The sequence below is a fragment of the Triturus cristatus genome, chromosome 7 (genome assembly GCF_964204655.1).
Source record: "Triturus cristatus chromosome 7, aTriCri1.1, whole genome shotgun sequence".
Lineage (NCBI taxonomy): Eukaryota > Metazoa > Chordata > Amphibia > Caudata > Salamandridae > Triturus > Triturus cristatus.
The window spans coordinates 161688860-161709024 of NC_140590.1; the positions used below are offsets into that span (position 1 = coordinate 161688860).

The 20165-nt window shown below is 54.5% G+C and overlaps 1 protein-coding gene across 2 annotated transcripts in view; it reads left to right on the forward strand.

The window, feature by feature from the left end:
* The window catches only part of KMT2B (lysine methyltransferase 2B), a 694916-nt gene that overhangs the window by 489897 nt on the left and 184854 nt on the right, over nucleotides 1–20165 (forward strand). For both annotated transcript variants that reach the window (XM_085615911.1, XM_085615910.1), the window contains exon 26: nucleotides 13585–13803. In XM_085615911.1, coding sequence (XP_085472037.1) covers nucleotides 13585–13803 — 219 coding nt within the window. The remainder of the gene's footprint in view (nucleotides 1–13584; nucleotides 13804–20165) is intronic.

Consider the following 20165-nt stretch of genomic DNA (forward strand, 5'->3'; position numbering starts at 1 on the left):
TAAGTACTCGACTGGTAGTGTTGAAATTCCGGGCATGGACTCAGGGGTCCCCCAGTGTCAGGTAGGTACAGTTGGTTCACCCTCAGCGGTTTCAGGACGGCCGGGTGCAGAGAGAGTTGGGCCCAATGTTATCCTATGAGGGATAGGGGGGCCTTGGTTGGTGGCTGCTGTCTGGCAAGCCACGCGGCTGTGGGAGCTGGGCTCCTGGTCACTTACTCAGGGCAAGTGGGGAAGTAGATTAGAGTAGAGAGGGCACTGCCAGGGCCACTCGGGCGGCTGGGTGCAGGGTGCTTTTGAGCCTTAGGGCGCTCAATGGAAATCAATGGGAATGTTCCGGTTTGGAAAGAGGCTGCAGGCTCGGGGACGAGGATGTTTCAGGTGCCACCACCACTTCGAGAGGTAAGTTGGGTAGTTGTAGGTTAGGTGGGTACCCCAGGATTGGGCACAGGGGGTCGCAGGGCGCCGGGTGCAGGGGTGCCTTTTGACGTCGGGAATCTTACCCTCTGGTTGATCGCGGCTGGGGTGGCACTTGGTTCTGAGGCTGCAGGCTTCTTCCGGGATGTCGAGGGGGGTCCTTGGGTGCCGGACTCTGGGTCACAGTCGCCGTGGGGTCGTCCTCTGGGTCTTTGTCCACTCCGGCACTGGCCAGGCTTGGCTGGTGCAGAGTGTGTTGGGTCCGCGGTCCCGGGCTGGTGCCAGGGATAGCAAGTAGGTTTCTTGAGTAGAGCCTCTACTCGTGGGAGTCCCAGGGGCTTAGAGCTAAAAGGTAGCCAGGTCCTCCGGGGTTGGTGAGGTTGCTGGCCACGTGGGATGCCGCGCTGGTGCAGGTTCGAGAGTCGACAGGCCGGTAGGGCTGGGGCCAAAGCAGTTGGTGTCTTCTTCTCTTTTTAGCAGCTGCAGGGCAGGTCTTTGTTCTTCTTGCTCTTCTTGTCGTTTTTCTATCTGGAATCTGAGGAAGGAAGGTTCAGGGGGCCCCTAAATACTAGATTTAGGGGCGTTACAGGTAGGTGAAGGCCAGGGACCAATGGGTCCTTGTCCTGGGGTGGGTACACCCCCTATCCTGCCTCTCTCCTGTGGGAGGGGGGCAGTAGCCTAATCCTGATAGGGTAGGGCCTCCCATCTTCAAGATGGCGAGAGCCCGGAGATGTGCTTCACCTCGCCTCCCCCACCTGAGGGGTGGGGTGGGCAGGCTGGCACATCCCCTGTCCTTGTATGGGGTTTCCGGCCAAGCTTCCCGCCAGAGTGGGGGGTTGCAGTGGCCTGGGGAAACTCCAACTGGCGGCATGCCTTTGAAGCTTCCCTTTGCTCATCCTGGGGGAGGAGATTTCTCACCTCACCCAGGATGTGCATTGTTGCAGGCCCGGGAGAGCAGGGGCTCTCCCACCCAGGGGTCCAGCAACGTGTCTGCTGTGTGGCAGCCTGGGCAGCCTCAGAGCAGACGTGGATTGCAAGTTAGCTGTAAGGGGGCATCTTCTAAGATGCCCTCTGGGGTGCTTAGTACATTAAATCCTACACTGGCATCAGTGTGGGTTCAATGTGCTGAGAAGTTTGATACCAAACTTCCCAGGCTTCAGTGTTGCCAATATGGTGCTGTGGAGCTCGTGTTTGACAAGCTCTCAGCACCATGTATTCTTAAATGACAGCACTGCACTTACAGTGCCCAGGAATGGACCCGGGTACTGTAGGGGCACAGGGCTCCTGCTCCTGTGCCCACACCATAGGCGTAATGCACCCAGCGAGAGGGGTGGCTGACATATGCCTTGGCAGTGTAGGTGATGGGCATGGTACACAGTGATGTGTGCCATGTCGACTCTTTGTTTTGTCCTGCACCCAGACACTCAGCCTGCAAGGGCAGTGTGTGTGTGTAAGGGTACAGGGCCTCTGAGGGTGGCACAATGAGTGCTGCAGCCCTTAGAGGCCTTCCCTGGTCACAAGGCCCTGGGTACCTAGGGTACCATTTACTAGGGGCTGACATGTGGCTAGGGTTTGCCAATTTGGAGTTTGTGTGGTTTTAAGGAAGGAACATAGGCCCTGGGCACCTGATTGGCAGGAACCCAGGGTACACTCAATCGAAGTACATTCAGCAATTTAGCAAAAAGTGGGGGCATACCATGCAGGAAAGATGGCACTTTCTCACAGGGGGGCAGTAGCCTAGTCCTGATAGGGTAGGGCTCCCCATCTTCAAGATGGCGAGAGCCCGGCGATGTGCTTCACCTCGCCTCCCCCACCTGAGGGGTGGGGTTAGCAGGCTGGCACATCCCCTTTCCTTATTTGGGGTATCTGAAAGAAACACGTTAGTTAGATTCCTCACCTTAGAATATCCCCAGGCGTCAGACTGGATCCGGAAGATTTTTCATCAGCAATACCCCTTGCGCGTCGCTAGGCGTCGTCTGCGGCTCCGCGTCCGTCGTCGGCGTCGTGCGCCGGAATGACGTCGTCGGAGTACTTAGACGCCGCCCTCGTGCGCTGACGTCAGTTCTTCTTTTTCCCGCGCCAGTAAGCGCCGATCCGGGAGAGCTACCCCTTTAGTCAATTTTTGACTAACTTTTTCGACTCTTTTTGGTCACTTCTCGACTCTGGTGCCGGTAGGATGCCTGTGTTTAAAGCCTGTGCTGACTGTAGCCGCTTGATGTCGGTTACGGACCATCACCGCCGGTGCCTTTACTGCTTGGGCCTCGACCACGACGCGGAGTCGTGTTCGGACTGCAAGGCCCTGACCTCGAAGGCTAGACGGGAGCGGTCCCGTAAGCTTCTCGAGATTCGCCACTCGGCCCCGCGAGCCTCTCGATCCCGGTCCAGGAGGAGGTCCAAGGATCGGTCGCGGAGCCGCAGCCGACGTCCCCATCGGTCGTCGGGATCCAAGTCTTCGGGTAAGTCGAATCATTCCAAGAAGTCCAAGAGGCGACACCGCTCTTCGGACTCCCCTCGCCGGTCGTGCGACTCGGCCGAGGGTCAGGGTGGTTCCACCCCCGCGCCTCCGGCGGAGCCGCAGGCGCCGCGCAAATCCCCATACCCGCCGGTCCCTGGGACTGACGCGACGCCGGCGGAGGTCAGTGCCTTCCTCTCGGCCATGAGGAGCCTGGCTCCGCCGTCGACGCCCGCTGGCGCGCCTTCGGGTCCCGCGGACCCGACAGGGCTGCCTTGCCTGCCGGCGGCTCCGGCCCCGGCGCCGTCGACGGCTCCGGCCTCGACGCCGCAAGCGCCCGAGGGACCCGATCCCGAGTCCCCGCTGACGCCGGTCGACCTCGTCACGCCTCCTCCGCCGGCGTCGACACCGGTACCACCCCCGATGCCGACTTCGCTCGACGTCGAGCCCCAGTTCAGTCCCGCTCCAGGCCCGGCGCCGCTACGGCGTCTATGGACGCCGCGTTCGGCGACGCTAGAGACACATTATGTCTACCGCCCGGCTCCGTTCCTTCCTCCTGTATACCAGGAATCGGATGATGGGGACAACTGGGAGGGATCCGAGGATCCTATGGCCGCTCAGGCTCAAATGTCACAGGACTGGGCAGATGAACTGGGGGAGGCCAGTGGCCTGGATACCTCTCCGGACACTGGATTCGTCTCTCCTTCGACTGTGGCTTCGGAGGAGGGCGCTGCTTTCTCTGTGGTGCTGCGCAAGGCGGCCGCAGCCCTTGGGCTCGAGCTACCTGCCGTGGCTGTGAGGACTAACGTCCTCACTGAGGTGCTTCAGTCTGCAGCAAGCTCCACTGAGCCTCTGCTGCAATTCAATGAGGCCCTCATTGACGTTCTGCAGGGCACCTGGTCCAAGCCCTCCACAGTTCCTCCTGTGGACAGGAACGTCGCCAGGCGCCACCGCCCTGCTCCGGGCGACCCCAGTTTTCTGTCCCAACACCCTACCCCCGAGAGCCTGGTTATCCAGGCCTCTACCTCCCAATCCTCCTTCCCGACCGCTCCGCCGGACCGGGATTCCAAGAGACTGGAACAGTTTGGCAAGAAGCTGTTCTCTTCCCTTAGTTTGGCCCTGCGGTCTTTGAACACCGCCTGTCTCTTGGACCGTTATTCCCACTCTCTGTGGGATGCGGTGGAGGACGTGCTGCCCCTGTGTCCGGAGGAGGTCCGGACACGACTTACCCAGGCTCTGGCCGATGGGAGGGATGCAGCACGACACGCTATCCGATGTGGGCTTGACACTACGGACTCGCTGGGTAGGGCAATTTCTACCACAGTGGCGCTTAGACGTCACGCCTGGCTGCGGTCCACGTCATTTTCGGGCGATGTCCAGAGCACTCTCATGGACATGCCCTTTGATGGCACTCACCTTTTTGGCGAGAAAGCGGACAGTGCGCTGAATCGCTTTAAGGACTCCCGGGCTACGGCCAAGTCCTTGGGCCTCTCGGCCCCGCGGTCGCAAACTTCCGCTTTTCGCCCCTTTCGTGGCCAAGGAAGGGGTGCCTCCTCACGTACGCCTAGCCACCAGCCGCAGAACGAACCTGCGCGCGGTCGCGGATGTGGTTTCCGCCGAGGCGGTACTGGAGGACGACGAGGTCAGCCCACATCCACCCCAGCAGCATCCGCCTCAAAGCCTTCCTAGTCTGAGCTTTCAGGCCCATTCCACGCCAGTGGGCGGCAGAGTTCGCCATCACCTGCTCCACTGGCGGTCCATCACATCGGACAGGTGGGTGCTGCAAATCCCTCCCTTCGAGACGACCCCTACAGCCATGCCACCACAGCACCACCGTATCTCGGGGGATCATTTGAATCTTCTCCACGAGGAAGTTTCGGCCCTCTTGGCCAAGGGGGCCGTCGAGCGCGTTCCGAGCCCAGAAGTAGGTCGTGGTTGTTATTCCCACTACTTTCTGGTGCCCAAGAAGGGCAAAGGGGGCCTGCGCCCTATCTTGGACCTCCGGAACGTCAATGCCTTCCTCCGGAAGGAAAGGTTCAAAATGTTAACTTTGGCTCAGGTTCTAGCTGCCCTAGACCCTGGAGACTGGATGGTAGCGTTGGACTTGCAGGACGCATATTTCCACATCCCCGTCCTGCCGGCCCACCGGCGTTACCTGCGGTTCACGGTGGGCCAAGAGCACTTTCAGTTTACCGTGCTCCCCTTCGGCCTCACCAGTGCCCCTCGGGTGTTCACGAAAGTGATGGCGGTGATCGCAGCTCATCTGCGCAGATCAGGGGTTCCAGTCTTCCCCTATCTCGACGACTGGTTGTTGAAGGCGGGCTCGCCCCAGACAGTCGTCTCCCACCTCCAGACTACGGCGGATCTCCTGCATTTGCTGGGATTTTCCATCAACGTGCCAAAGTCACACTTGAGTCCCTCTCAGAAGCTCCTCTTCATCGGAGCAGTTCTCGATTCGGCGCAGTTCCGGGTCTATCCACCGGAACAGCGGGTCCGGGATATTCAGGCCCTGATTCCCATCTTTCGGCCTCTATCCTGGGTTTCGGTCAGGCTAGTGTTGCGGCTTCTGGGGCTGATGGCCTCCTGCATCCTACTAGTGCATCACGCCAGGCCGCGCATGCGGGCTCTGCAGTGGGACCTGAAGTTTCAGTGGGCCCAGCATCACGGCAACCTGTCCGACCATGTCTTGATCTCGGAGGGCACTGCACAGCAGTTGCAGTGGTGGCTCACGGACCGCGATTGGGTCATGGGCAGAAGCCTCTCCCTTCCCCAACCGGAGCAGGTCGTAGTGACGGATGCGTCCGTCCCTGGGATGGGGTGGCCATATGGGAGAGGCGGAGATCAGAGGCCTCTGGTCTCCGGCGGAGTCTCGTCTCCACATCAACCTGTTGGAGTTGAGAGCGATCCGGCTTGCACTGAAAGCCTTCCTTCCCTCTGTCAGGGGAAGTGTCGTGCAGGTGTTCACGGACAACACCACCGCCATGTGGTATTGCAACAAACAGGGCGGGGTTGGGTCGTGGACCCTTTGTCAGGAGGCTCTGCGCCTCTGGACGTGGCTGGAACACCAGGGCGTCACCCTAGTGGTTCAACATCTGGCGGGCTCTCTGAACGCCAGAGCAGACGAACTCAGCCGCCGGTGCATGATGGATCACGAATGGCGTCTGAACTCCGAAGTGGCGCAAGGTCTCTTTCAGCAGTGGGGAGAGCCTTGGTTAGATCTATTCGCCACCGAAGAGAATGCGCACTGTCAGCAGTTCTGCGCGTTGGAATTTCCAAGGTGGCACTCGCTCGGCGACGCTTTTCGTCACGAGTGGAGTTGCAGTCTGTTGTACGCCTTTCCGCCTATACCACTTCTGCCCAGAGTGCTGAAGAAGATCAGGCACGACCGGGCCCAAGTCATCTTGGTGGCTCCGGATTGGGCACGAAGGTACTGGTATCCCGAGCTACTCAGTATGTTGACCTATCCTCCGATACGTCTGCCCCTTCGGGAGGATCTTCTGTCGCAGCAGCAGGGAACGGTCCTCCACCCGAACCTGTCCAGTCTCCACCTCCATGCGTGGAGATTGAGCGGCGGCAGTTGATGCCATTTGACTTGCCTCCTGAAGTCTGTGATATCATTCTGGCAGCCAGGCGTCCCTCCACAAAGACGGTATACGCCTGCCGGTGGAACAAATTTGTGGCATGGTGCACAGCAAAGGCTGTGGATCCCCTTTCCGCCCCTCTTTCTGAGGTTCTCCTGTTTTTTCTTTCTCTGGCCCGGCAGGGCTCTGCCCTGGGCACCCTGAAAGGTTATCTTGCTGCCATCTCTGCCTTCTTGCGGCTTCCTGATCAGCCTTCTCTTTTCAAGTCCCCTGTAGTTACACGCTTTCTAAAGGGCATTACTCACACGTTCCCTCCTGTCCCTTTTGTAATGCCTCAGTGGGACTTGAATCTTGTTCTCACATTTCTAATGTGCGCTCCCTTTGAGCCTCTTCATAATTGTCCTCTTCGTCTGCTGACGCTTAAGACTGCTTTTCTGGTAGCCATCACCTCGGCTAGACGGGTGAGTGAGCTCCAGGCTTTATCTTCAAAGCCTCCTTTTCTCTCTGTTCATCCGGACAAGGTTGTCCTTCGGCCTCGTCCCTCCTTTCTTCCGAAAGTGGTGACTCCATTTCATCTTGGGCAGTCTGTCACCTTGCCCACCTTCTTTCCGCCTCCGCATCCTTCCAAAGAGGAAGAGCTGCTCCACCGTCTGGACCCAAAACATGCGCTCTCCTTTTATTTGGACCGCACAAAGCAGTTCCGGGTGGACGACCAACTTTTCGTTGGATACGTGGGTGCTAAGAAGGGGAAAGCTGTGCACAAACGGACCATCTCTCGGTGGGTCGTTTTGTGCATCAAAATTTGTTACTCCTTGGCAAAAAAGGACCCTCCTGTTGGGCTGCGCGCCCATTCTACTCGGGCCACGGCGGCTACTACTGCTTTGGGACGAGGTGTCCCTTTGCAGGACATCTGTCAGGCGGCAACGTGGGCCTCGCTACACAAGTTTGCCAGGCATTATTGCCTTGACAGCCAAGTCCGGAGGGATGGCTTCTTTGGCCGTTCTGTCCTCCAGGACTTTCTGGTGTGATCTTGGTTCGCAGACCCACCACCGGGGATGGTATTGCTTGGGTATCTATTCTAAGGTGAGGAATCTAACGTGTTTCTTTCAGATGAACAAGTTACTTACCTTCGGTAACGATGTATCTGTAAGAAACATTAGTTAGTTAAGATTCCTCACCGACCCACCCATCCTCCCCGTTCTGCGAACTGACATCTAGGGTTAAGGTTATCCTTTTCAGGCCCCTAGATTTTATTTTTGGCACCAGTGTCGGTCTTTGCATGGCTCTGCGTTCCTGGCGCGGAAAGCTATGTACAAGAACTGACGTCAGCGCGCGAGGGCGGCGTCTAAGTACTCCAACGTCATTCCGGCGCCCGACGACGGACGCGGAGCCGCAGACGACGCCTAGCGACGCGCAAGGTGTATTGCTGACGAAAAATCTTCCGGATCCAGTCTGACGCCTGGGGATATTCTAAGGTGAGGAATCTAACTAACTAATGTTTCTTACAGATACATCGCTACCGAAGGTAAGTAACTTGTTCTTCCGGCCAAAGCTTCCCGCCAGAGTGGGGGGTTGCAGGGGCCTGGGGAAGCTCACAGAGGCGGCATGCCTTTGAAGTTTCCCCCTGCCCATCCTGGGGGAGGAGATTTAGCACCTCGCCCAGGATGTGCATTGTTGCAGGACCAGGGGTCCAGCAACATGTCTGCTGGGTGGCAGCCTCAGAGCAGACGTGGATTTGTAGGTTGGGTTCTAGGGGGCACCTCCAAGATGCCCTCTGGGGTGCTGGGTACATTAAATCCTACACTGGCATCAGTGTGGGTTTAATGTGCTGAGAAGTTTGATACCAAACTTCTCAGTCTTTAGTGTTGCCATTATGGTGCTGTGGAGCTCGTGTTTGACGAGCTCTCAGCACCATGTACTCTTAAATGGCAGCACTGCACTTACAGGGCTCAGGAATGGACCGGGGCACTGTAGGGGCACAGGGCTCCTGCTCCTGTGCCCACACCATTGGCATAAGGCACCCAGCTAGAGGGGTGGCTGATGTATGCCATGGCAGTGTAGGTGATGGGCATGGCACACAGGGATGTGTGCCATGTCGACTTTGTTTTCGTCTTGCACCCAAACACTCAGCCTGCAAAGGCAGTGCGTGCGTGCGTGCGTGCGTGCGTGCGTGCGTGCGTGCGTGTGTGTGTGTGTGTGTGTGTGTGTGTGTGTGTGTGTGTGTGTGTGTGTGTGTGTGTGTAAAAGGGTACAGGGCCTCTAAGAGTGGCACAAGGAGTGCTGCAGCTCTTAGAGGCCTTCCTTGGTCACTAAGCCCTGGGTACTTAGGGTACCATTTACCAGGGGCTGACATGTGGCCAGGGTTTGCCAATTTGGGTTTGGTTTGTTTTAGGGAAGGAACATAGGCCCTGGGCACCTGATTGGCAGGAGTCCAGGGCACACTCAGTCAAAGTACATTGAGCAATTCAGCAAAAAGTGGGGGCATACATGCAAGAAAGATGGCACTTTCTCACAATGTTACCCTATAGACAAAATTGGGTTATCGGCTTTTGGGTAAGTACTCGACTGGCAGAGTTAAGGTTCTGGGCACAGACTGGGGGGGGGGACTCCCAGGGTCAGGTTGGTACAGTTATTACACCCTCAGCGGCACTGGGGCAGCCGGGTGCAGAGTGAGTTAGGCCCAATGTTATCCTATGGGAGGCAGGGGGGCCTTGGTTGGCTGCTGACTAGCAGGCCACACGGCTGTGGGAGGTGGGCTCCTGGTCACTTGCTCAGGGCAAATGGGGAAGTAGGTAGGAGTAGAAGTTACACTGCCAGGGCCACTCGGGCGGCTGGGTGCGGGGTGCTTTTGAGCCTTCGGGCGCTCAATGGATTTCAATGGGAAAGCTCCAGGATGAACAAAGGCTACAAGCTCGGGGACGTAGATTCTTCAGGTGCCACCACCACTTCGAGAGGTAAGTTGGGTAGTTGGAGGATAGGTAGGTACCCAGGAGTCAGGCACAGGGGCCGCAGGGCGCCAGGCGCAGGGGTGCCTTTTGGTGTCGGGAAATCTTACCCTCTGTTGGGGGGGAGGAGGGGGGGCACCTTGTTCTGAGGCTGCAGGCGTCAGGAGCGTCGAGGTGAGTCCTTGGGTGCCGGATTCGGGGTCACAGTCGCCAGGGGGATGTCCTCGGGGGGACGTCCTCGAAGTATTTGTCCACTCCGGCACAGGCCAGGCTTGGCGGGTGCAGAGTGTGCAGGGTTCGCGGTTCCGGGCTGATGCCAGGGGTCAGAAACTTGCTTTGAGCAGAGCCACTGCTCATGGGAGTGCCAGATGCTCAGAGTCACAAGGTAGCCAGGTCCTCCGGGCTTTGTGAGGTTGCTGGCCACCAGAGGTGCCGGGATTTAGCATGTTCGTGGGTCGACAGGCCAGTAGAGCTGGGGCCAAAGCAGTTGGTGTCTTCCTCTTCTTAGCAGCTGCATGGCAGGTCTTCTTTTTTCTTGCTCTTCTTTGCTTTTTCGGAATCTGGAATCTCCAGAAGCAAGGTTTAGGGTGCGTCTAAATACTAGATTTAGGGGCGTTACAGTTAGGTAAAGGGCACTGACCAATGGGTCCCTGTCCTGGGGTGGGTACACCCCCTATCCTGCCACTCTCCTGTGGGAGGGGGGCAGGCGCCTAGTCCTTATTGGGCAGGGCTTCCAATCTTCAAGATTGCGAATGCCCGGAGATGTGCTTCACCTCGCCTCCCCCACCTGAGGGGTGGGGTTGGCGGAGGCTGGCACATCCCCTGTCCTTACTTGGGGCTTCCGGCCAGTTTTCCCGCCAGAGTCGGGGTCAGAACCGGTGGGGGCCAGTTGCTGAGTACAGCAAGTGGCCTGGAGAAGCTCACAAAGGCGGCATGCCTTTGAAACTCCCCCCTGCCCATCCTGGGGGAGGAGACCTAGCACCTCTCCCAGGATGTGCATTGTTGCAGGCCCAGGAGAGCGGGGGCTCTCCACCCAGGTGTCCAGCAACATGTCAGCTGTGTGGCAGCCTAGGCAGCCTCCCAGACGAGATGTGGATTGTAGGTTAGGTTTCAAGGGGCATCTCTAAGATGCCCTCTGTAGTGCTTTGTACATTAAATCCCATACTGGCATCAGTGCGGGTTTGTGCTGAGAAGTTTGATACCAAACTTCTCAGTCTTCAGTGTTGCCATCATGGTGCTGTGGAGTTAGTGTTTGACGAGCTGGCAGCACTGCACTTACAGTGCCCAGGAATGGACCTGGGTACTGTAGGGGCACTGGGCTCATGCTCCTGTGCCCACACCACTGGCATAGGGCACCCGGCTAGAGGGGTGACTGATGTATGCCAGGGCAGTGTAGGTTGTGGGCATGGCTCACAGGGATGTGGGCCATGTCGACTTAGTTTTGCTTTGTACCCAGACCCTCAGCCTGCAAGGGCAGTGTGATTATGTTAGCGTACAGGGCCTCTAAGGGTGACACAATAAGTGCTGCAGACCTTAGTGGCCTTCCCTGGTCACAAGGCCCTCAGTACCTAGGGTACCATTTACCAGGGGCTGACATGTGGCCAGGGTTTGCCAATTTGGGATTTTAGGTTTTAGGGAAGGAACATAGGCCCTGGGCACCTGATTGGCAGGAGTCCAGGGCACACTCATTCAAAGTACATTCGGCAATTCAGCAAAAAGTGGGGGCATACCAAGCAAGAAAGATGGCACTTTCGCACAGTGTCTTGTCCATTACAGCGTCCAGTAATTTGCTGCCAGGTGCAGAGTGCTGAGGCCCAATGTTATGCAATGGGGGTTAGGGGGCCTCCAGTTGATGGCTGTGTATGAGCAGGCCACAAGGTTGTGGGAGCAAAGCTCCTGGACATAAGCTCAGGGCAAATGGGGGTTGAAGCCAGTACAAAAGGTGCACCCTCAGTGGCACTGGTGTAGCTGGGTGCAGAGGGCTGTTTTGGCATCGGGCGCCCTGAAGCTTTCAATGGGCAGTCTCTGGTTTGCAAATACACTGCAGGCTCGGGGACGAAGGTCTTCTGGGTGCAGCCACCACTTAGAGGGGTAAGTTGGAATGATGGGGTTTGGTTAGGCACCGTCGATTGTGCCACCCAAGGCCGTGGGGCGTTGGGTGCGGCGGTGCCTTTTAGGGTCGGATCTTCTTACCAGCCTCTGGTCGCAGTTGGGTGGGCCTTCTGGATTTAGGCTTCAGGAATCGGTTGGAGGCTTGAGGCAGGTCAGGGATCTCTGGATCGCCGGGGAAACCTCCTCATGGTGTTGGTCCACTCGAACTCAAGCCGTGGGCTTCGGGTGCAGAGTGTTGCAAACTCGCGAATCTTGCCAGAGCTGGAGTCTGTTGGTGAACACGGGAGACAGTCGTTGCTTTTGAAGACAGGGCAGGTCCTCGGGTTCTTGAGGCTGCTGGCTGCAGGACACACCGGAGTTTCGCTTCTGCAGGTTAGAGGTGGGGACAGGCCAGTAAGGCTGGATTCAAGTCATTGGGCGTCCTCCTCTTCTTAGCTTTGGCACGGCTGTTCGGTACTTTTTCTTCTTGTAGTTTCTTGTCTGAGGAAGCAAGGTTTAGGGGTGCCCCTAAATAATAGATTTAGGAGTGTTACAAGTAGGTAAAAGGTAGTGACTAATGGGTCCCTTCCTTTTACAGACTCACACTGCCTTTGCAGGCTGCGCGTTTTGGTGCAGAACAAAGTGAAGATTCGACATGGCACACATACCTATCTGCCATGCCCACAACCCACTGCCCTGGCATACATCAGTCACCCCTCTAGCTGGGTGCACTATACCAGTGTTGAGGGTACAGGTGCATGAGCCCTGTGCCCCTACAGTGTCTAAGTCAATTCTTAGGCATTGTAAGTGCAGTGCTGCCATCAAAAGTATATGGTGCCAGTGTGGGATTTAATAAAAAAAAACACACAAGTCTTTGAGATGCCCCCTGAAAAACGACCTACCACTAGTGTCCAAGCTGAGTGGCTGCTTTCAGCTGCTACCACCAGACAGGATTCTGGACCCCTGGGTCGAAAGCCTGCTGTTCTTGGGGGTCTGAAACAATGCACATCCTGGGACGAGGTGCCAAGCCTCCTCCCCCAGGATGGGCAGGTTCCACGAAGGGGAGACTTCAAAGGCTTGATACCTTAGTGACCATCCCCAGGCATTTTGCTGCTCCCAGCAACTGGTCCCCATCGGTTCTGACCCCCACTTTGGGTGTGAGAACCGGCGGTAAAACCAATCGAGGAAGGGAGGTGTGCCCACCTTTGCCAACCCCACTCCTGGGGGGGGGGCTACACCCCCTAATATGCCACCCTCCAGGGGCTGGGTCCCCCCATCTGCAATCCGGCGGGGACTGAGTTTTGCTTCACCTCGCCTCCCCCACCTGAGGTGTGGGGTTGGCAAAGGTGGGCACACCTGTCTTCCTCACTTGGTTTTCCCGCTGGTTCTCCTGCCCAAAGTGGGGTTCAGAACCAGTGGGGACCAGTTGCTGGGAAGCTCACTAAGTGGCAAGCCTTTAAAGTTTCCCCTTCGTGGACCCTGCCCATCCTGGGGGAGGAGGCTTGACATAGGGTAGTCATAGAAAAAGGTCCTTTCTTACATGTAGTCTTGCAGACAGCTGTCAGAGTGAAGATACAAAGGTAGAGGTTTGCAGGTTAGTGAAATGAATTAGATCTGAGGAATGAGGGTATTGAAGGGTCTCCCTCCATATAAACATAGACAAAGGGAGGTGCCTGGATGAGGTGATTAATAAACTCCTTTTAAATAAGATGAGGTACGGGATTGACACCCCGCCTCAATAACAGAGGCAAGAAAAAATATTATTTTTGGAAAGACATTCTATAAATTGGTTTATGCTAAAATTAATATGCCCATCTCTACTCTATTATACTATTCTGGTAAAATTTCATTCGTAGATAATTGTTCTTTGAATTGTTTTGATATGAATCACATACAATCCTCTGCACACCTCAGTTGCTCTCGTACTGTATATAGTCTAACCACCCTGCATCTAGACAGAGGTTGGAGCAAAATACACCTCCAACACACAGATTGTCATGCTTACCTTCACACTTTGCTAAAAAAACAAGTCAGACTGCCTTGCATGTTGAGTGGATTACTGTGCACTCTTTAATGTATGGATCCAACTTTCTCATTTCAGACATGTTTCTGTTGGATGAGCACATCCAGTCCAATGCATCCAGTTGTCTCCCCATGAAGCCACGTTCTCCTTTGCCAAATCCTGGGAGAGTGCAACCTGCAGAAACCACTTCCACGACGCCTGCTCCCCGTTGCTTCCCCAGAGCACGCATCAAGGTGCCCAACTATTCACCATCAAGGCGTCCATTGGGAGGCTCCTCACGGCCCCTACCATCACCAGGTGAATGCACCCTGTTTCAACTGTTTGAAGAAACACTGGGATCTTTTTCTCTCAGATGGAGTATATGTTATGTTGTATAAGTTTGAAAAGGGCATGTTTACCGAAAGGTCCCTTGGTGCTAAAACTACAGAAACAAAGCTACAGTTAGGTGCTCTTACTGGTTAATCATAAGCCACCCTGAAAAGCCAGGTCTTCGTTTGTTTCCTAAATTTAAAATAACAGAAGACCTACCTGATATCAGATGGTAGGGTGTTCCAAATGCAGGGGCCAGTGTACAAAATCTGGAATCACCCAATATATTTTTATTAAAAGATGGAATGGACAGAAGGTTCAGATATGAAGATCTTCAATTACGTTCAGGTGTATATCTGTAGATGTAGGCTGAAATAAAGGCCAGACTGCAACTCTGTAAAGAATTAAAAACAATGAAGTATGCCTTGAAAATTGAGTATTGCTCAACTGGTAACCAATTATATTCTCGCAGCAGGGGTGTGATGTCACACTTACGGGGTAATTGATGCAGAAGCCTGGTTCTGTATCAATTGTAGTTTACCAAATAAACCCTTAGGAAGCATCAAATAAAAGGAATTAGCATAGTCCGCTCCAGAAATGACCAGTGCGATGATAACTTAAGAGCCTCAAAGGAAAGCAATCTCCCAATCTTTCTAATTTTGTGGAGTTGAAAACGAGCTATAACTGTGGCTCCTGTAAGAAAGTGCCCTCTTTTTCCATGGTTGCCCCCACTTTTTGCTAAACTGCTGATGTACTTTGAGTGTGCCCTGGGTTACTGCCAAACAGGTACCCATGGTCTATGTTCTTTCCCTAAACTGCATTAAAAACTCAACTCAATTGGCAATCTTTGGCCACAGGTCAGTCCCTTGTAAATGGTACCACAGATACCAAGGGCACTTTGGCCAGGGAAGGCCTCTAAGGGCTGCTGCACTTATTGTGCCTCCCTTAGAGCCCCTGTACCTTTACACACACACTGCCATTGCAGGCTGGTTCTGACCCCACTTTGGGTGAGATAATAGGCGGCAAAAACGAAGTGAGAAAAGAGGTGTGCCCACCTTTCCCATCCCCACCCCTGAGGTGGGGGAGGCGAGGTGAAGCACAACTCTCAGTCCCCGCCATCTTGTAGATGGGAGGACCTAGCCAACCAGAGAGGCATATGCCCCCTCCCACTGGAGGGTAGCATAATAGGGGGTTTACCCCCCCCCCCCCCCCCAAAAAGGGAACCATTTGTCCCGAACCTAACCTACCTGTAACGCCTCTAAATCTATTATTAAGGGGCAGACCTGAATCTTGCCTACTCAGACAAGAATTGTCAAGAACAAGAGAAGAAGGACAGAAGAACCTTTGCTAAACTAAGAAGAGGAGGATTCCCACTGACATGGCCCCTACCGGCCAGTCCCTACCTCGAACCTGCTCCAGCGAAATTCCGGGGTGTCCTGCAGCCAGCAACCTTGAGAACCCGGAGGACCTGCTCTGCCTTCCAAACCGAAGACTTTCTAGGTGAGCAAATCCGGTGCTCACGGGAGACACTCTGGCCCCCAGCCAAAACCGTGAGTCTGCACCCGATGCCTAAGTCCCGAGTTCGAGTGGCCCAACACCACGAGGAGGTCTCCCTGACGATCTTGACCTGAGATCTGGTGATCTGACATGCCTCGAATCTCCAAGCAAAGCCTGCATCCTCTTTCTGGAGGATCCCCTTGACTGCGTCTGGAGCTGGTAAGAAAAACCAGACGCCTAAAAACACCCCTTGTAAGAAACTGACTCTATATATACTGCACCAAAGTGAGGTACAGTGTGTATAGAGTCCAGGAGTCTCCAGAGGTAGGTAGATGTTAAAAGTTAGATAGAACCTTACTCTCTAAAGTGGTAGCTTGGTCGAGCAGTAAGGCAGTATCAGAGGACAGTGTTAAGCATTTGATGCACCCACTCAGTCAGCAAATGAATTCACACTCTCAAGAACTGAACTCTAGGCCAATTGTTTTTGTATAAAATATATACTGTTTTATTTCTAGAACCAAGCAAGCCTGGTGCAGGTAAGCATTTAAATACTTTTCATCTACAAGATGCTGTTGTTGAATGCTTTCAAAATACTGTAGGACTTTGTACCAATTCGAGTTTACAGGGGCTGCAAACTTAGTAGACTCAGTACATAAGAATCAATAGGCTTTTTCAGTAAAATGCAATTAAATTACTTTTCAGATTACTTTTACTAACACAGTGCTGGATCCTAGATTCAGCACCATGGCAATTCCTGAAAACAGTTGAGTAAATGCGTTTTAGTTATTTGTACGATTTTTAAAGAATATTCTTGTATTTCAAAAGTTGGCACTTAGAAACTTTTTCACATAGAATCACCATTGTCATCCTATGGAAGGAAATTCAATCCACAGGTAAGTTACTTTAACGTTACTTTTCTTACTCAGTAATGGATACCTAGATTCAGCACTTGGACAATTCCTGAAAACAGTTGAGAAAATGCGTTTTGGTTATTTGTGTGATTTTTAAGGAATATTCTTAGTTTTCAAAAGTCGACAAAGTTTTTGAGAGAAAAAGTGTCAGTTATTCTATGAGGAAAAACAGGTTATCGGTTTTGAGGTAAGTAATCTGTCTTCGGAGTTAGGGTTCTGGGGTTAGACTCGGGGGGGGGGGGGGGGGTCTCCCAGGGTCAGTGATGCACTGTTGTTGCACCCCCCCAGTGGCACTAGGGCTGCCGGGTGCAGAGTGTTGAGACCCAATGTTATCCTATGGAGGATAGGCGGGCTCCGGTTGGTGGCTGCTGGCAAGCAGGCCACGGGGTTGTGAGAGCAAAGCTCCTAGGGTTTAGCTCAGGGCAAGTTGGGGACCAAGTTGGCACAGAAGAGGCACCCTCAACAGCGCTAGGGCAGCCGGGTGCAGGGTGCAGTTTTTTGGTCGGGTGCCCTGTTGATTTCAATGGATATTCTCCCGGACAAAAACACTGCAGGCTCGGGGACGAGGATCTTCCAGGAGTGACCACCACTTTGGGGGCTAAGTTGGGATGTTGAGGGTTGGTTAGGCACCGCTGGGTTGGGCACTCAAGTCCATGGGGCGTCCGGTGCAGGGGTCCCTTGGGACATCGAATTTTCTTACCTGCTCTGGTCGCGGTAGGGGGTCCTCTGGATTGAGGCTGCAGGCGTTGTCTGGAGGCTTGAGGTAGGTCTGGGGTCGCCGGATCTCGGGTCAGAATCGCTGGGGGGGGGGGCGGGAGGGGTCCTCCTCGTGGTATTTGTCCACTTGAGCTCCGTCCGGATTTGGCAGGTGCAGAGTGTGCGGTATTCTCGGTTCCTGGCTGGCACCAGAAGCTGCAGTTCAAACACGTCCGGTGTTCGCGGAAGAAACAGCTTGGAAAGTGAAGGCAGGCAGGTCCTCCGGGGTTTTTGAGGTTGCTGTCCACTGAGCATGCCAGGGTTTTGAAGGAGCAGGTTCGAGGGGAGACAGGCCTGTAGGGCTGGGGCCAAGTCAGTTGGTGTCGTCCTCTTGTTAGCAGCTGCACGGCAGGTGGTCTTTCTTCTTGTTCTTCTTGCTTGTTTCGGATACGGAATCTGAGGAAGGAAGGTTCAGGGTGCCCCTAAATACTAAATTTAGGGGTGTTACAGGTAGGTAAAGGGCAGGGAATAATGGGTCCCTTCCCTGGGGTGGGTACACCCCCTATTCTGCCACTCTCGTGGAAGGAGGGCAGGAGCCTGTCCCTGATTGGCTGAGTCCCCCCCCCCCATCCTCAAGATGGCGGGGACTCGAGGTTGTGCTTCACCTTGCCTCCCCCACCTGAGGGGTGGAGTTAGCAGAGGTGGGCACACTTCTTTTCCTCACTTGTTTTTCCCACCGGTTCTCCCGCCCTAAGTGAGGCGTAGAACCAGTGGGGACCAGTTGCTGAAAGCAACAAATGGTCTGGAGAGGCTCACAAAGGCGGCAGACCTTTGAAGTCTCTCCTTCGTGAACCCTGCCCATCCTGGGGGAGGAGGCTTGGCACCTTGTCCCAGGATGTGCATTGTTTCAGGCCCCCCGAGAGCAGCGAGCTCCCGACCCAGGGGTCCAGAAACATGTCTGGTGGTGGCAGCCTAAGCAGACACTCAGTCAGGTCACTAGTAGTTGGTCGAATTTCAGGGGGCATCTCTAAGATGCCTTCTGTTGTGCATTTTACGTTAAATCCCACACTGGCATCAGTGTGGGTTTAATGTGCTGAGAAGTTGGATACCAAACTTCCCAGGCTTCAGTGTAGCCATTATGGTGCTGTGGAGTTCGTAATGACAAACTCCCAGCACTATATACTCTTAATGCCAGCACTGCACTTAGTGCCCAGGAATGGACTTGGGCACTTTAGGGGTACAGGGCTCATTAACCTGTACCCTCACCACTGGCATTGGGCACCAAGCTAGAGGGGTGACTAATGTATGCCAGGCAGTGGTTTGTTGGCGTGGCACACATGGATATGTGCCATGTCGACTGCACCAAGGCACTCAGTCTGCAAAGGCAGTGTGTAAGTGTCAGGGTACAGGGTCTCTGAGGGTGGCAGCCCTTAGAGGCCTTCGCTGGTCACAGTGCCCTGGGTACCTGTGGTACCATTTACCAGGGGCTGACCTGTGGCATGAGATGCCAATTGTGTTTGTTTTTGGGGAAAGCACACAGGCCGTGGGAACCTGATTGGCAGGGACCCAGGGCACACCAAGAAAAAGTGCACCAGTAGTCTGGCAAAAAGTGGGATGGTTACTGCAACAGAAACCCACTTTCCTACACCCCTGCACCCGACTTCCCACGGCCTATGGTGGCCCAACCGACAGTGTACCAGCATCCCAACTTACCTCTCCAACCGGTGGTCACCTCCAGAAGATCTTCGTCCCCGAGCCTGCAGTCTTAGTTGCAACCGGAGACTCCCCATTCAAATCAACAGTGCACCGGACGAGAAAACAGCATCACCAACCAGGGCCCCCTATCCCTCTTTGGATAACATTGGGCCTCAGCACCCGGTCTCCCTATTGCCACTGAGGGTGCTTTGATAGTGTATCCTTGACCTTGAGGGAACCCTGGTTCTTACCCCAGAGTACCAACTCCAACGACGAAGTACTTGCCTGTTAACCGATAACCAAATGTTCGAGGCATATGAGCTGCAGATCACACACTTAGGATAGTAGATCGCCATCTGATGTTGGGCTCGGATGCTTGCAGGTTGTTGTGGTCTTCAGAAGAAGTCTTTGGTCACGAGATAGGTGACTCCTCCCTTGGACTACAGTGCGCATGGGCATCGACTCCATCCTCAGATTGTTTTTTTCCGCCACTGGGTTCAGATGCAACTTTTCCGCTCTGGCTGAAAACCTCTATTTACAAGCTTTTTGAAGCGCAAAAACTCCTACAATGATATCGAAGCACCTTCATTCGACATTGATTTCATCGACTCGATTCCGGACGTCGACGTGGGCTGCTGGACCTATCCACGCCGTAAGGCCTACGGCTCATGGAAAGGACGCCGTTCAAAAAATGCCCCCAGTGTTGAGCAAAATTTCCGCACAGTGGCCACCACAAGGTCTGTAACCTGTGCCTATCTCCGGAACACGACTAGTCCAGCTGTCCAGCCTGCGCAGCATTTCGATCCAAAAAGACCATTCGGGATCGAAGATCATGCAACAGAGACAAGCTCCGGAACCAGAAAACATCTTTGACGAGGGTCCAGATGTCCCGGAAGAAGATTCCGAGGATCTCCAAATCATCTCCGAGGCAGACGACTCAGACCTCCCCATTACTCATGGGCAAAACGAGAGTACTACTGCCCCTGCCCCAACCCCTCCAAAACCTAAGGCATTGGTCAAGACTTCGCCTGCTGGGCTCAGTCGAGACCGAAAACATCCTTCAGAAGCCCTGCCTCCGGGCTCGGCTCCGAAGAAACACAAGCCTTCCGGTAGCTCGGGCCCGAGCAAGCCGCATGTCATTGTTCCACCGGCACCTTCGGCACCAAAGACACATGACCTCTCGGCACCGAAACCGGCTCCGGCACCTTCGGCACCGAAAACATCGAGGCCCATAGATAAACCCGCACCGGAAGTTCCCAAGCCAAAAGACTCAACGTCGGCACCGAAACCTTCATCGGCACCGAAACCACCGGCTAAGGACTCTAACACACCTCCTAAAACCAAAAACTCCACCGATCAACCAAAACCTCGATCGTAACCGAAAAAATCGGCGCCAAAGACTGTTCCCCAAGAACAAGAACTTTTCCATCCAGATCCATTGCAGAAAAAGATATATATTAATCCAAAAACTGGACATGTCACCGCGGTGCCATGTAAGAAACGAAAACTGGACACAACACCTGCCCCAGTTCCTATCAACAACAAGCATTT